The sequence below is a fragment of the Vespula pensylvanica genome, chromosome 1 (genome assembly GCF_014466175.1).
Source record: "Vespula pensylvanica isolate Volc-1 chromosome 1, ASM1446617v1, whole genome shotgun sequence".
NCBI classification, from domain to species: domain Eukaryota; kingdom Metazoa; phylum Arthropoda; class Insecta; order Hymenoptera; family Vespidae; genus Vespula; species Vespula pensylvanica.
Window position 1 is genome coordinate 3596119 of NC_057685.1, and position 15735 is coordinate 3611853.

At 29.2% G+C, this 15735-nt stretch overlaps 3 protein-coding genes across 11 annotated transcripts in view; 2 read left to right on the top strand and 1 right to left on the bottom strand.

Moving 5' to 3' along the window:
* Window positions 1-4438, top strand: part of LOC122627364 (QRFP-like peptide receptor) — a 46697-nt gene extending 42259 nt beyond the window's left edge. Inside the window, exons 10-11 of one of the 9 annotated variants that reach the window (XM_043808484.1) lie at window positions 195-252; window positions 4283-4438. In XM_043808484.1, the coding sequence (XP_043664419.1) occupies window positions 195-219 (25 nt within the window). In that variant the 3' untranslated portion in view covers window positions 220-252; window positions 4283-4438. Of the gene's footprint in view, window positions 1-194; window positions 253-2367; window positions 3109-4282 lie in introns of those variants that run through there. The other 8 variants (XM_043808491.1, XM_043808467.1, XM_043808474.1 and 5 more) reach the window with 8 other exon arrangements.
* A 4287-nt stretch (window positions 4439-8725) lies between these two features.
* On the bottom strand, window positions 8726-14560 carry LOC122631132. Its single transcript, XM_043816435.1, has 10 exons — window positions 14420-14560; window positions 14179-14332; window positions 13990-14123; window positions 13482-13737; window positions 12907-13175; window positions 12657-12811; window positions 12050-12371; window positions 11581-11929; window positions 11191-11323; window positions 8726-9464 (listed from the first exon to the last, which is right to left on the bottom strand). Exons 1-10 carry the CDS (start codon window positions 14532-14534, stop codon window positions 9378-9380), a joined length of 1974 nt encoding a protein of 657 aa, XP_043672370.1. The 5' UTR covers window positions 14535-14560; the 3' UTR covers window positions 8726-9377.
* Window positions 9471-11194, top strand: LOC122631135 (lymphocyte expansion molecule-like). The gene is made up of 6 exons (XM_043816450.1): window positions 9471-9815; window positions 9894-10126; window positions 10213-10354; window positions 10434-10516; window positions 10595-10739; window positions 10800-11194. Exons 1-6 carry the CDS (start codon window positions 9586-9588, stop codon window positions 11110-11112), a joined length of 1146 nt encoding a protein of 381 aa, XP_043672385.1. The 5' UTR covers window positions 9471-9585; the 3' UTR covers window positions 11113-11194.
* Window positions 14561-15735: the final 1175 nt, after the last annotated feature.

Below are 15735 nucleotides of genomic sequence, written 5' to 3' on the forward strand. Positions count from 1 at the left end.
TTTTTTTTTTTTTTTTTCTTTTTCCGCACAATCCCAATATCTGGAGGTGATACGAAGATATAATAATTTTTTGTCGTGGGAACATAATTCTTTCTTCTTTTCATCTCAATTACCGATGAAAGAGAGAAAATAAAGAAAAAAAAAGGAACGCCATCTTACCAATCCTAACATATTGTACTTTGTCTTTGTCGTAGCGATTTTCTTTCATATTTTGCGTAGAACACAGCGCCGTTTAGAGCGAATCTGTTGCTCGTAAGTATTATCGCATAATGTCGCTTTGCTTTTGTATTTGCGCCGAATCGCTTTTTTTTTATATACATATATAATATATATATATATTTTTGATTGTTATTATTTTTTATTTTGTTTTTATTATCTATGTATTATAAATATCTTCTTGTAGTCGTTTTTTCTTATATTTATATATCGATTATAAATTTCTATCTTTCTCTCTTTTTTTCTTTCTTTATCTTTCTCTCTTCCTATCTCTCTCTCTCTCTCTCTCTCTCTCTCTCTCTCTCTCTCTCTCTCTCTCTCTCTCTCTCTCTCTCTCTCTCTCTCTCTCTCTCTCTTTCTATTTTTATTTCTCTATCGTAATATCAAATGAAACGTCAACCCTGTATATAATGTGAATTTTGTCCTCTTATAATTGCTAATAAACTGCATAAGCGGTTGATAGGATACGTTGGATAATAATAGTAACCAAAAAAAATTTTAATAAAAAAGAAAATTAGAAAATGTCAACTTTCGCCATACATTTTTCTTTTTACGACGAAGACAATAATGTTTTAGTATTTTTTTTTTTCTTCTTTCCGTCTCATTCGAAAAATTAAAGATTTCGAAGATGCGTATTTTACTCATCGAATAATTGTCAGACAAACAATCCAAAGTCGATATTGTCGAAGATTAAATGAAAATTATTATTTTTCTTTGTTTAGTATTTTACAACTCATAAGTCAATACGAAAATCAATTTTTATTCCTTATTTAATTAAATCTCAAAAGCAATTACACGTTCGAGTGAGTATAGTTTTCGAAAGTTGAAATCGGCTAATAAAAGTTCTAGAAACCTTGATATTGATTATCAAAGAGAGAAATATGATCAATGGGTTTAGTTTATATATTACATAGAAAAAATTTCGAAGAAATCTTTATCATTTCGTTCGAAGGAGTTGAATGATTTTAATTAGTGGTATTAATGTTCGCGTCTCGTTTGTCAGAAGAGGAGAAGATTGGAAAATACCTTGGAAATAGTTCATCAAATTATATACATATATACATACATAGACACCTATATACTTACATATATATATATATACATACTACATAATATATATACGGATGTATACATATTCAAGTATATATGTACTTGCAGAGAAGACAAATTAGAGAATTTCCGAATGAACAATCTCGTTGGGTGTTATAAGCGAGAAACGTTCGTTACTAAATTTATGCAAGGTTTTACATATGTACATATGTACATATGTACATGGGTATGTATTTACCAACATCGATCATCAACAAATTTTCCACAGTTCTTTTGCTATAATCATGAAAGTCGTAAAAAAGTAAAGCTTCACGACTTCGTAAAAAGAAAGTTTGAAATTTCTAAGAGTAAGAACATATGTATATATATATATATATATATATATATATATATATATATGTATGTATGTATGTAGATATATTTGTATCTATGCGGCTATATAAAATATACGTACAAAAGTAAAGTAATATCGTAGGGCATTAAAGTTGAACGTAAAAAGTACGAAGAAAAGAGGTTTGTAAATTTTTTCAAATACTTTTTGCACAATTTTTAGATCTGATTTCTACGCTTTTATTTGTTCAATATAAAACAAAGATTTACTCGAATGTTTTATATGAATGTGATCGATTAATCTTTTAAATGAAAGAAAAAGTTCGAAGAATAATTATATTAGGCATTTTTTATGATCAAATTTTTCCTTTGCCTTTTTTTTACAAACAAATTCGAATCAATAAAATTTAATGTTCATTCACAAATAATTTATATGAGTCTACAAATATATATATATATATATATATATATATATATATATATATATATATATAGTCTACAAAAGTAATGAAATTTTTTTATTGCCTTCAACAAATTCGAATCAATGAAATTCGATATTCAACTAACAATATTTAATAAAAATCTATACGGATATATCACTTATAAATGTAATGAAATTTCTATATTGTTTAAAAAAAAAAAGAACATTTTATAAAAATGGAGGAACGATTATATTATTTTTTAACTTTTATCAATAAGTGTACATATACACATATATGTATAAAAGAAGAAATATGCAAAGAGATGAATTTTATTGAATGCCCGATTCAGGTGGATACGGAATTCCTTCAAAGACTCCAAGTCACGAAACTCGACCGACATGCACCTTGTAGTCTGCCCATGAAAATGTTTGCAGCTCGGAAAAGCATTCCTTCGGCAAATGGTGTTAACTAGGAAGATTTGAAAATGCCGTCTTCGATATTGCGTTTCTGTATGTTTGTCTATCTCTTTCTCTCTCTCTCTGTCTCTCTCTCTCTCTCTTTTTTCTTTTTCTCTCTTTCTCTCTCTTTCGTTCTCTTTGTGTGTCTGTCTCTTCCTTTTTTTCTTCCTCTTTCTTTCTTTCTCTTTCTCTCTCTCTCTCTCTTTCTCTGTAAGACTAGAACAACGTGAAAGAAAACACGATGTTATCACGATAATGGTTATTACAATCATTTCCATATACATTACACAAACACGCAGAAATACATTTATTCGGTAAATAATTTTCCATTATAAAAATTAACCGAAGCTTTTATCAAACGATCAAATATGATTGTATTATGGCGAAAATAACGAGTTATTTAAGTGTTGTTATTTATTTCAAACTTCTTTTTACAAATTTTATATACATACGTAGAGACGATATTGGGGAAAGTTAGAAGTTAGGAAGAAGGAAAGTTAAGAAGGTTGAGTGGTATCTCTGTGAGTAGCAAGTAATAATAGTAATAGTAATAATAATAATAATAATAATAATAATAATAATAATAACAATAATAACAATAATAGTAGTAATAGTAATAGTAATAATAATAATAAAAACTTTGAAAACAAATTTTTCATTTTTTGGATAGATATTAGTTTCCTTTTTTTATGTCGTTCTTCGTAATGTAATCTTATTTTAAAAAATTGTTTACAGACATCTTTCATCTAAAAAAAAGTTATAAAAATTAAATATATTTTTTTATAAGTAGAATAATGTGAGAAGATTTATATTACAAGAAATATTTTCAATCCGATCGATATCTATTTTTCAGAAGACGTTTAACGTTCATTGAACGTCTAAGATCCATAGTCTCTGTAGAGAGTATATAATTATACACGTAAATTTATGTGTATATTATATATGTGTGTATATATATATACATATATATATACACAGAAATACGTTCCTATGTTTGCCTGCTTTGCTTTCTTGCAGTTAGTACGAAATTTGCATCACGAAATTTCACTTTATGCACGTAGCATGTCATTGAACGTCAAACACAGTAATCGTAAAGTTGTAGTTAATCTTATCCATTGTGCTCGCTACAAAGTGACAAGCAGGTTGGACATGAGATGGTATTATCAAAACATAATTAAGTTAATTCTTGTAGAATTTAGAAACAAATTGATTTTTTTTTTATTATTTCATTTTTTTTTCTTTTTATCTTGTCTTTAATGATTTGAAAAAATGAAGATAACAACAGATCACATTTCCTTTTCTTAGCCCTGTATAACTCTAACTATTTTCTTTTTCTTTTTTTTTTTTTGTTAAATTAAAAAAATTCTAATGTATTACTCATATATATATATATATATACACACACTAATATATGACATTATATTTATATAAATATATATAATATTCTAATAGTATATTAAAGAAAGATAAATTTTAATAACTTAATAATTAAAGATATTAATTTATAAGTACATATATATATATAAAATATGAAATAAAATGGAAAAATGTTCACACACAGACACACACATACACACAGATAAATATATTAATTCATTGCATGTTATAGAGGGTTAAAACATTTTCAGAAACTTATTCACTTCCGCTTGTCTCTTTTACCTATTTATTTAATTATTACGTTTTTTGCTTACATCATACCGCAAAGAAACAAAATATATATTCCTTGTTCTATCCTTTTTTTCATTCCTTTTTTTTTTTATTTTCTTTTTTCTTTTTTCTTTTTTTTTTCAATTTGTGTGCTTTCAGATGGACTTGATTCTTCCTTCGTCCTCGAAATACGACGAGGGAAACTTTTCATATGTAGATAGGCAAATTTTTGGACGGGAAAACGATGTGCGAAACGAAGTAATTAAAAAAGTTTCCAGCTAAATAAAGAGCGAGAGAGAGAGAGAGAGAGAGAGAGAGAGAAGATAAAGAGAGAAAAAGAAAGAGAGAAAGAGAAAGAGAAAACCTTCAAGCTCGAGAGTTTTAAGCGGACTAATCGTTGAAACGAGCGAAGTCCTGCATATCACACTTGTTGAGATCACTTTCTTTCTTTTATTTTTTTTTTATCTTCCTCTTTATTTTCTTCCTTTTCCTTTTTTTCTCTTTTTATTTCTTTTTTGGCACGAACACATCATCTATATATGTGTACATAAGAGAGTCTTTTCAATTCGCGTATACTAATTTATACTTATATACATTGTATATAATAACTATACGGAATAATAACGATTATAAAACTTTATCTATAATTCATATCATACTTAAGGTGCTTCTTGTAAGACGTAATAATGTTTAAAACGAAAGGATAATATATAATAAGAGAAAATCTCTAATGGATTTTCAACATTAATGAGGGGAAAATTGAATCGCTGATTAAGATACAAATTAAAAAAGAAAAAGAAAAAAGAAAGAAAAATTAAAATAAAATAAAATAAAATAAAATAAAATAAAATAAGAAAGAAGAAAAATTTTATTCGCTTAAGTAACAATGTATAACTTTGTAGTCGTATTAATCGATGAACGGCACGTGATATCGATGCACCTCTTCATTATTATATATACATATACATATATATATATATGTATATGTATATGTATATGTATATATATATATACATATACATTATAGATAAATAATAATATATCGTATATGTGTATATATATATATATATTTATTTATTTATTTTAACATCGGTGTTGTATCGAACGAGTTTCCTTTTTACAAAAAAAATACCTATATCATAGATATTTTCTCGATGTATATTGCGTGGAGTGGATATATGTATAATAATGATAATAGTAATAATAATAATAATAATAATAATAATAATAGTAATAGTAATAGTAATAATAATAAAAATAACAAACATAATAATATTAATGATAATGATACTAATGATAATAATAATAATAATAATAATAATAATAATAATAATAATAATAATAATAATAATAATAACAACAACAACAATAATAATGTTCCGTCGAGATCACATTTCAAAGATACGAATCTTGTTATAAAAAAAAGAGAAATAAAAATAAAAAAAAAGAATAAAAGGAAAATAAAAAAAGAATAAAAAAAAAGAAAACTGCGAAATATGACACTAACTTTATAAAATTATAGACAACATTTTTGAAATGAGATTTCTTATAACGATAATCATCAGTGTGCTCTATATTCGATTATAATTCTTCAAGTATTAATATTTAGGAAAAAAATTTTTGCAATTCCTTATAAGATTATTACAGTGGACTATATTCGATTGTAATTAATACAATAAATATTAAATATATTGATGTTAAAGATAAATGAGAAAATTAAAATTAAACAAGACGGACCATCAAATATCGTTAATGTTTATTCCAAATTGTAAATTTGATGTCTATTGTATTCTACAACGATTGAGGAAAGAGAGAGAGAGAGAGAGAGAGAGAGAGAGAGAGAGAGAGAGAGAGAGAGAATATGTAAAAAAAAATGAAAGATAAAAGATACAAAGTTATATTCGATTTTCGTTTTATTACCACCCACGATTTTTATTTGTATGTTACTCTATAAGATGAATATCACTGATTTTCAAATAACATCTATATAATATAAATATAAATATATATATATATATGTATGTATATACATGTATATATAGGATGTAACAAAATTATACAAGTCTGTCGACATTCCTTTAGATAAAATGTTCGAAATATCAATCTCCTGTTTGAATACTGGCCTTAGTTCGTCGTTTCATTGAGTTCCAAACACGCCCCAAAATACGCCTACTTATGATTATGAATACGTTAATCCACTTGCTGGTGTTTATAATGTAAAATCTGACACGTGACGTAACGATAAATGTAGACATTTGAGCCTAATCAAACTAGTGTTTTGGATTTAATTTCAATTTAATTTTGTTACAACCTATATATATATATATATATATATATATATATATATATATAAAGAGAGAGAGAGAGAGAAACCTTTGCAAAAAGTTTCATAAAAAAATTTATTATATACCAATAAGAAAAAAAAAAACTATCTCATTAAAAAGAATACCTATTATCTATTATAACTTAACGATCATATTATCGACGATCCTTGATTAGAAAAAAAAAATAATAAACTTTATCCTCTCGAGGATTCTCTTTAATCGAAATATTATCAAAAAGAAGAACAGAAAGAAATATAAAAAAAAAAAAAAAAAGAAAAGAAAAAACAGAAAGATAAAAGAAAGAGAACAAAAGAAAAGAAAAATTCTTTAATCCATTAATGTACCGTGAAATTTGTTCTTAACTTTTATTAGACTTATAGATAAAACTTTCTTGCAAATTAATCGCGGGATCGTCTTTTGGCTAGTCCTTAATTAAAGTTCGTAAGTATTAATTAGATTTGACTGTGCATATATTTAGTTATCGGTAAGGAAATTGGACGAAAGACGGTAAATCGCAATAGGAAGGAAGATTTACGAGGAGTGGAATCCATGAACGGAAATCATTCCGCATGAGAAACGTAAGATCAAGATGAGAAATAGGAGATGAAGGAAAGGAGAAGGGCAGAAGGAATAGAAGGACGACGAGAAGGTGGAGGATGAGGAGAAGGAAGTGAAGTAGAAGAAGGACTCGAGGGATGTTCTTTGAAGTTGGAGTGAAGTTGATGGTCGAATGTTGAGAAGGATAAGATAGGATAGAACGGACTGCAAATCTTGCTGAGACATTAAGTGTATCTGAGAGAATCCAAGTAAAAAGTTTCAATTCGACGATACAGTATTATTTTCTTCAAGTTGGTATGTATGTACACTTCCGAGATTGAGAACTTCGATCTTATTACGTAAAAGCTTAGAAAAGAGAAAGAAACGAAAAGCTGTGTGTATTAAATTTTCGTGATAAGTCAAGCAGATTGATAGCTATTTCTTTTTTTTTTTTTTTTTTTTTTTTTTTTTTTTTTTTTTTTTTTTTTTTTTTTCTTTTAATCCAATCTTTTTCTTTCTCTTTTGAGAGAGAGAGAGAGAGGAAGAGAGAGAGAGAGAGAGAGAGAGAGAGAGAGAGAGATTCGTTTAATCGTAAAATAGAGAAAAGAAACTCATCAAAAAAGTATCTCTTCGAGTATCTCTTCTTAATCCTACCTCCTTTTTTATTTTCTCTCAACGTCGTGACTATAACGATTGCGTCAAAATGTTACATGAAAATTTGATCCTTCAAACAAATCCGAAGATAGGAATTAAGTCTTTCCTCGGAGGATCAACCGCTCTTTCTCTCTCTCTCTCTCTCTCTCTCTCTCTCTCTCTCTCTCTCTCTTTCTATCTATCTATCTATCTTTCTTTCTCTCTCTCTTTCTCTCTTGATCCTACGATCTTTTGAATAACGAATGTGTCTCGTTCGTGTCAATCCACGCGGGAAATTGAAAATTTCATCGGATGAGTTATAGATCAAAGTCGACTACGACTTTAGTTTACTGAAGATCCTTAAAAAAAGAGAGAGAGAGAGAAAAAGAAATTTTTAATGGTTGTTAACGCGTTTTAACAAGACAGACGAAGTGATTATAAAAAAGAGAGAGAGAGAGAGAGAGAAAGAGAGAGAATGAAATGAACTTCGATAAATTCGATATGTTATTACTCCTACATATCAATTATAAAAGGAATATAGATACTCGAAGACGATTTCCCTTCTTCGACGAAAATTCTAAATATTTTTACGAACAGTTGACCCGAATATTCCTGCTTAGTCTCGAACTCGGTTAGGTAGTTTCTTTGGAACTTGTGGGTTTACTATTAAAGAAGAACCATCACGGCCAAGTTTAACACCCACGACACGTTCTTAAGGTACTTCAAATATTTCATAGAGTTTAATCGTTCTTCGCCACTAGATAAAACAAAAATTACATAATATAATAATAATAATAATAGTAATAGTAATAATAATAAAATAAAAAAAATAAATAAAATAATAAAGTAAAATAAAATAAAAAAAATATATATATATGTTATATGTATCATAATAATTATATAATTATACTATATAATTATATATTATATTATAAAAGAAATATTATGAAATAATACTTATCACATTCTCGAGCATATCCGAAGATCGATGAAAATCAAGTGCTATATATAATTTTGTAATAGTAACTTGAATCTGATTAAAAAAAAAGAAGAATAAAAAAGAATTAAAAAAAAAAAGACAAAGTGAATTTCTCGTTTCTGTGTGTGTGTGTAAATTGGAATTTTTTTTTGACTAATTTTAATATGTCTTATCCAATCCTTGATCTCATATTAGGCACATATTTTATATTCGATACAATTATCCTAAATAAATTCATCCTTAAATTTAAACGTCTTTGACGATTAACTTTTGAGAACGGATAGTCGATCGAATATACGTCGCATTAGAAACTAATTCCACTCTGAACTTCGTCATTTGTTAACCGCCTCGATTAACCCGTATATAACGTGTCACTTTGTACTTGATTGCTGCGAGTAATTAATTCCCTTGGCGTTTCTTGTCGACTGGAACTAATTAGATTACGGAAAAAACACATGTCTCTTGTTTCCGTAATTTGTATTCCGACTTACTCGAGAGTATAAAATATCGTTAAAGGTAATGGATACACGTCCATTGTTAATTTCTCTCGACTATAATTAACGAGGAATATGGTGCGTTTAGTTTAAATTGCATTATTGAATTTTACATAACAGGAGACCAGTATACGTGAGATAAATATAAGTATCCAAAGGATCAATGTCGGTAAAATAGAAATTCACTTGAATGAAAAAGCGAGATCGCGTTCTACGTTATCGACGCGAGATAATAAATTCTCTTATACCGACGGTCGTTTAAGTTGTAAATAATTTATACGGATAATTCAGGATGGTGTTACTGCTTCTCCTGAGACGGCCATTAACCATGACGTTCTAGTTCCAACAGCGGCAACTTCAAAGAACTCCTGTACCTAAGTGGAAACACGAACCGTGAATCGATAAAAATGAATGGATCAATTCTGATTAAATCTAAACTATCAATCATTTGAATTCTCTTTGCTTTGATACTTTTGTAAACATTTTCAATCGCAAATGCGGTGTGATCACGGTACCATAACTTTTAAACTCTGTCGTTGCTCTTGCAAATGGCGATGCAAATGTTTGATACCCCGTAAGAAAAAACCTCCGCCGCCGTTTAACAGGGCAACAAGCAGAGATACCAAAATTGGTTTACATCCAAAATTGTATACCCATTATTCGTATGCACCGTCGGTTGGTCGATACAATGTCTTGCCGATCAAAACTAAAGGACAAGCAATAAGGTAATTATATCGAACGAAAATGTTTTATCAAAGACATTTCGTTGTTCGATAATAATACGACTTTGATGATTAATTCAGTTGGAAGAGAGAGTTGGAAACGAAACAATTTTCTGAGAGCTTGGGTGGTCGTTATTTGGAATCGCGCTTAATTCAAAAAGATTTGATGATCACAGGACGTGGCCCAGGAACTCACGAGATAGAGCAATGGCCGGAGAACGTTCTGAATAAACCTTGCAAGAGCATACACGAAGATGTCGGTTTTGGCACTGTTCCACGTTTCAAAAGTGTTTACTCTAAGACACCTGGTCCAGGTCCAGATTAAAATACAACAAAATATTTCTTACATTTGGAATTATTTGAATTAATATTGAAAGAAAGAAATTTCTATGAATTTTAGGATACCTTAAAGTACATAATCCTTATTATTATTTGGAGCTGAATAGATTAAAAGGTTTTTCCTCTTTACCAACCTTTGAATACGATGGTCTTATGCCAAGATTTAAAGATATTCAAAGAGACCACTCTTTGCCATGTAACATGTACTCACTTTTTACTATTTACTATTACAAATGTTTCAGATCGAATTTGTTTGATAATAATGATTATAACGTTTCATAGATATAATGTGAAAGATTCGAAATCCATCGAAGCTGTTTTAAACAAAGTTATTGGAAAAAGAGGACCGTACGATTTATTTACAGGCATCTATTAATTTCACAAGAATTTAAATTTCTCCAAATATTTGTATAATGTAAGATAGATAACATATTTCATTTCAGGACCAAGGGATGAAACTACGTTGAAGGGATATATGAGTAAGAAAATAGAGGATTATCGTGGTTGGCCGCTAAGTTTACCCGGTGAAATAGACAAACTTTTACACAAATCGAATTATTACAAGGGACGTATCTCGACACGTCCAAGGTATATCATAAAAATAATTATTGTTTAAAAGTTCTCGAATAAAACAATAATTGTTTTTAGATTTCCGAAGATCAGTGGATTGAGGATGGCATTAAAAGATATTAACATGTGTTACAAGGATCCGAATGATCCTGGGCCTGGCTATTACAATCCTTCCTCACCTCGAAAACCTAAAAACAGAATGAATTATCCTTTCGATAGTAACATCGAAAACGTTCGACCGATCATGCAAGACGTTGGATATCCTGGACCAGGAAGATACAAAATTAAAGAAGTTAAACGTATCAAAGGGAATGGATGGACCTGGATCTTTAAAAGCAAAGAACCTAGAACTATAGGTGCCATCCTCCCTAAACCTTACAGCAATTTTTGATCAATTTTTGTATATCTCAAAGAAAGATAAGAAAAAAGAAAAATAAAAAAGAAAAAAAATAGAAAAGAAAAGTCTTACTCGTGAAGGATCCTCCTCGGTTGGCCGATAAGTGATCGGAAGTGTTAAAACCGATCCAATTTCAAGAGTTTTCCCAGGTGGCATAAAAAATGGTCCCAATGGATTGAGCAAAGTCACCCGTACTTTTACCTCTCTGAAAAAGAAAAGGCAAGAGTTTGATACGAAAACTTCCGAGATTTCGACACGCAATTACATCACGAGGGAGATAGATCACCGAGACGACACGGAGAAAGTATTGACTTAATTTATCCATAAGATTTTGCAAGAATCGAATGCAACAAGTTTTGCCTTCTTGTAAAAAACAGAGGGAGAGAGAGAGAGAGAGAGAGAGAAGGAAGAGAAGATTAAAATCTAACCGACGATCAAATTTCTCTTTCTAACGATATATACCTGTCGGAGATATTTTTCACTGATAAAAACTTCCTCGACGACGAGCCGATGATCGTTGGTTCGAAACTTATTTCACGTGTAGTATTCAAAATGATTATAGCCGGTTTGATTACAGGACAATAAAGTTTAGCAAAGAGAGTTTCTTCTCTTGAAATACCGTCTGCCGTTTCGATTTCTATCGAACAGGCGACGTCTATCGTTGTTGAGTATGCCTCGAAATTTTCCAAAAGATCGCATTCTCCTAAAAACAAATCGTTGCTTGAGATTTTTAAGTTTTCTTTCTCCTTCTTCGTTCGATCGGTTTCTTCTACTTCGTTGTCCTTTGATCGTTTCTGCCTACGCGTCTTAGCTACAAAGAAATATTGAAAGAAATCATTTTTTCAAAAGAATTTTAAATTTAGTCAATTATTGTATGTAAAATAATATACAAAGAAAAAATGAAAGAGAGAAAAGAAAAGAAAAAAATTACCAGGCAATTTTTCTTTTCTCGTAGATTTTTTGTCTATGTTCGTCAACTTTTCCGTTTCCAATTCCTTCGCAATCATAGAAGCCTTCAACTCTTGAGTTCTCTTCGTTACGGCATATTTCGATAACTTTGGCTCGAAAATAAATTTGATCACGACGAGATCGTTACTTCGCAAACGTCCACTCGCTGGGACGATGCTCATTTGACGGGACGAACACCTGAATTCGTAACGAGCTGTAAACTCTTTCGATTGATCCTTCTTCAATACATTACAACTGCAATTTGGATAAGATGCCATGTTGAAGGCCCGCAGCTCGATGCTGATCTACATTCGTAATTATTAACGATAATTTTATATATTTATACGATATAACAAAGTAACGTATAAAAATGAAAATCAATGAATTCTAAATATATCGTATCAACGAACAAAATTGATACTTAAATAAAATTCTGTTTACGTATCAATAAAATGAAATATACCGTCATTGATTTTTACGATTTAATATTGTATTTAAATAAATATTTGCAATGAGCAACTAAAATTCTTTTTTCGCGATAAAAGTATACCTTATTATACGTACAATGTTTCAAAATTTCAATAACTCACTATGGAAAAGCAACCACAAGGAGTCCCTGGAAATTCTAAAATTTGTTCGCTCAATTCGCAATATGTATCGACGATATAGACCGAGACTTTGATCACATTTTTCTCAACTCTCTTGTCCATTTTACGATCGAGCTTAGAAACTGCGCTAGATGTATCTGGTTCGAAGAAAGAAAGAAAAACAGAAATAAAAACATCTATAAGAACAATGATAAATGTAATTTGTATTATTATTGAATATATTTTCATTTACTTTCTTCTTTAAACGAAATTTGTTCATATTCATCATTAATGTCTTCAGTGATATCGCAACGACGATGAAATTCTTTTTTCAAATCCTTCAAGTTTTTCTTCCGTAACATTCGACATTCATTTCCATCGACGATTTTTGTTTTAAATGGTAATCCCGAACCCATCCGAAATTGTTTTGATTTTCTAACGTAAGGATTTTTCAGCTTGTCAATCTCCAATTCTTTCCCACGTCCAGCGAGCTCGGTGATCGTCACAACTTGTACAAGAAAACTAATTTCATAGTTACTATTAGATCAGCTCTTGATCTTTGCACTGAGGTTACGATAAAAAGATTGAAAAGAAATGTAGATATAAAGAAATGTATCTCAATGACGACGGCGAAACTTTTGAAAGAAGAAATGTCTGTGGGCTAATCTAACTTTCGAAAAAAGTGATTAGAAATCTGTTATTAAATAGCTGAGATAGTCAAAGTAGATTAGTAGAGGTATTGCTCAACGAGATCTTTTTCAATTTTTTTCTTTATATTTATACATATATATATTTTTTTCTTATTGTTCAATTGATTAAAATCCTTACCTTCGTTCTCCCTCCAAACCATTGACACCTAATTCATTTCCAGGAATGTCTATTGAAAATGGTGAATAAATCAGATGAAGGGGTATACTCTCGCCAGGTAAGATTTTACCAAAACCATAGTTCGGCTGTATCTCCATGAATGATGGTAGATTTACAAAACCGTATTCTTGAACTAACAGGGAAACGTTTGTCAGTGTCAACTCTGCGAGTACTGATTCGTGAGTAAACACTCGACCTAACTCTACGTGACTCGGTTCTAAAAATAAAATTATAATGATTGGTAAAATTATTTCTATAGTATTCTAAATTAAATCGTTCTTTGTTGATTAAATAAATTTTTCTGAAATTAATGCATCGATATGCTATATATGTATATATATATATATATAACTTTCTTTTTTATTTTTTAGTATAGAAGTATTAAAACTATTAATATAGAACATTTTACTATTATATAAGATTGATAAATAAATAAGTCAACTTTATCATTCTTTAAAAATGATCTCACCTAATATCAAAGCATGACAAGTTGTAAGCGTACTGAGAACTTTTAAAATCAATGGTGATGCATTAATGGCGTCCGCTGACATTGATTTTACATGTATTGGCACTTCCAATACGTTAGATATAGAATTATAGTATCTAAAAATAAATCCAATTTAAATTGTTATACAAAATAGATCTCGATAAAAAATACCTTCTCGATTTTTTTATTATATTAGATTCAGGAATAAATCTAACATTGATTGTATTAATCGATTCAGGCTGGATTAAAGTCGATCGTGGATATAAAAATATTTGATTTTTAAGAGATCTTGGTATACTCATCGACACTTCGACGCTCGATCGCCCTATCGAATAGATTATAAATCATTATAGATCATTATTTTAGAGACTTTCGCTTCGTTTATTACTTAACGGGTAAATGATAAATTAACCAGTATTGATAATGTTAAAGTTCTGTTGATATATTCCAAAATCCATCACGACAATCCCTAGATCTATATAAGATGGATCTAAATGAATCTGTAGACCTGTTGCTTCTGCCCACATTGATACATCCTGCGAAGATCATTGAAATATTCAACGATGTTATATATACGTATAAAAAAAGATTGTATCCGATATATAAATTCGATAGAATATATCTTTTATCGCGTACACGCCTGTCAAATATTTCTTTATTGATTTTGAAACGTAATTGAAGATTTTCGAAATGAAATCCGACGTATTTCGGATAAAATCGTATTCTTAGACGACATGAAAAATCAGCTGGTATATCGATCATAGAAAAACTCATGTTGTTTTTCTTCCTCTCGTTTTCGTTATCGTCGATCAACCTATCTATAAAAGAATTATGAAAAATAAGAATAAAATATAAAAGTTATTTATTTTAACACTATTCATTTAACCTTCGTTAAATAACATTGAAATATCTTCATCGCTCGATTCCACACTTTGAAGTTCGCCGTTCTCGAAACTCCATACGAAGTAATTATATCTACGATCTTTATTTTCGATCAAAAGCGTAAATAATTTTTTGCCTTCGTTAGAAATCGTAAGAATTTTTTCGTTCAATTTCGAATCGGTAAATTTCCAAATCGGTAAAGTAACAAATCTACAAACAAATATTTTTAATTTTGTAATTTTTTTTCTTTTTTTTTTTTTTTTTTATAAGATCTACCTAATCTCTTGCGGATCGATTATGGGTATGGGAATTTCAGGTAAGCAATGAATCGGTATAGAAAAACGATGATATGTCGTTGGATTGTCAGGTCCAAATGTTAAAAAGTGTATCATAGCGATCACTTCTTCTTCGTGAATCGGCAAAAATTTTATATTTATTTTTACATGCAAGCCGGGCTTTAGTTTAGCAGCAGAATACATGTTCACCTAAAATAATATAAATTAATTTAAGAAAAAGTTCCATATATATATATATATATATATATATATATATATATATACATACATACATACATACGAATATACAGAAACATTTATAAAAATATAATATATAGGCATTAGTACATACGTATATATGTATATACTCACTTCAATAACTGGTTCCCAGATGTTCGTTTCGATCTTATGATATCTTATATAAGCCCATTTAGAGGACTTGTTAAAAATACAAACTTTTCGACAATACGTTTTACCGATTTGAAAGTCCTAAAACAATATATATAAAATTATAATTGATTGATTGATTGTAAACATTTAGAGAAAGGGAGAAAGAAAAAAAAAGAGATAA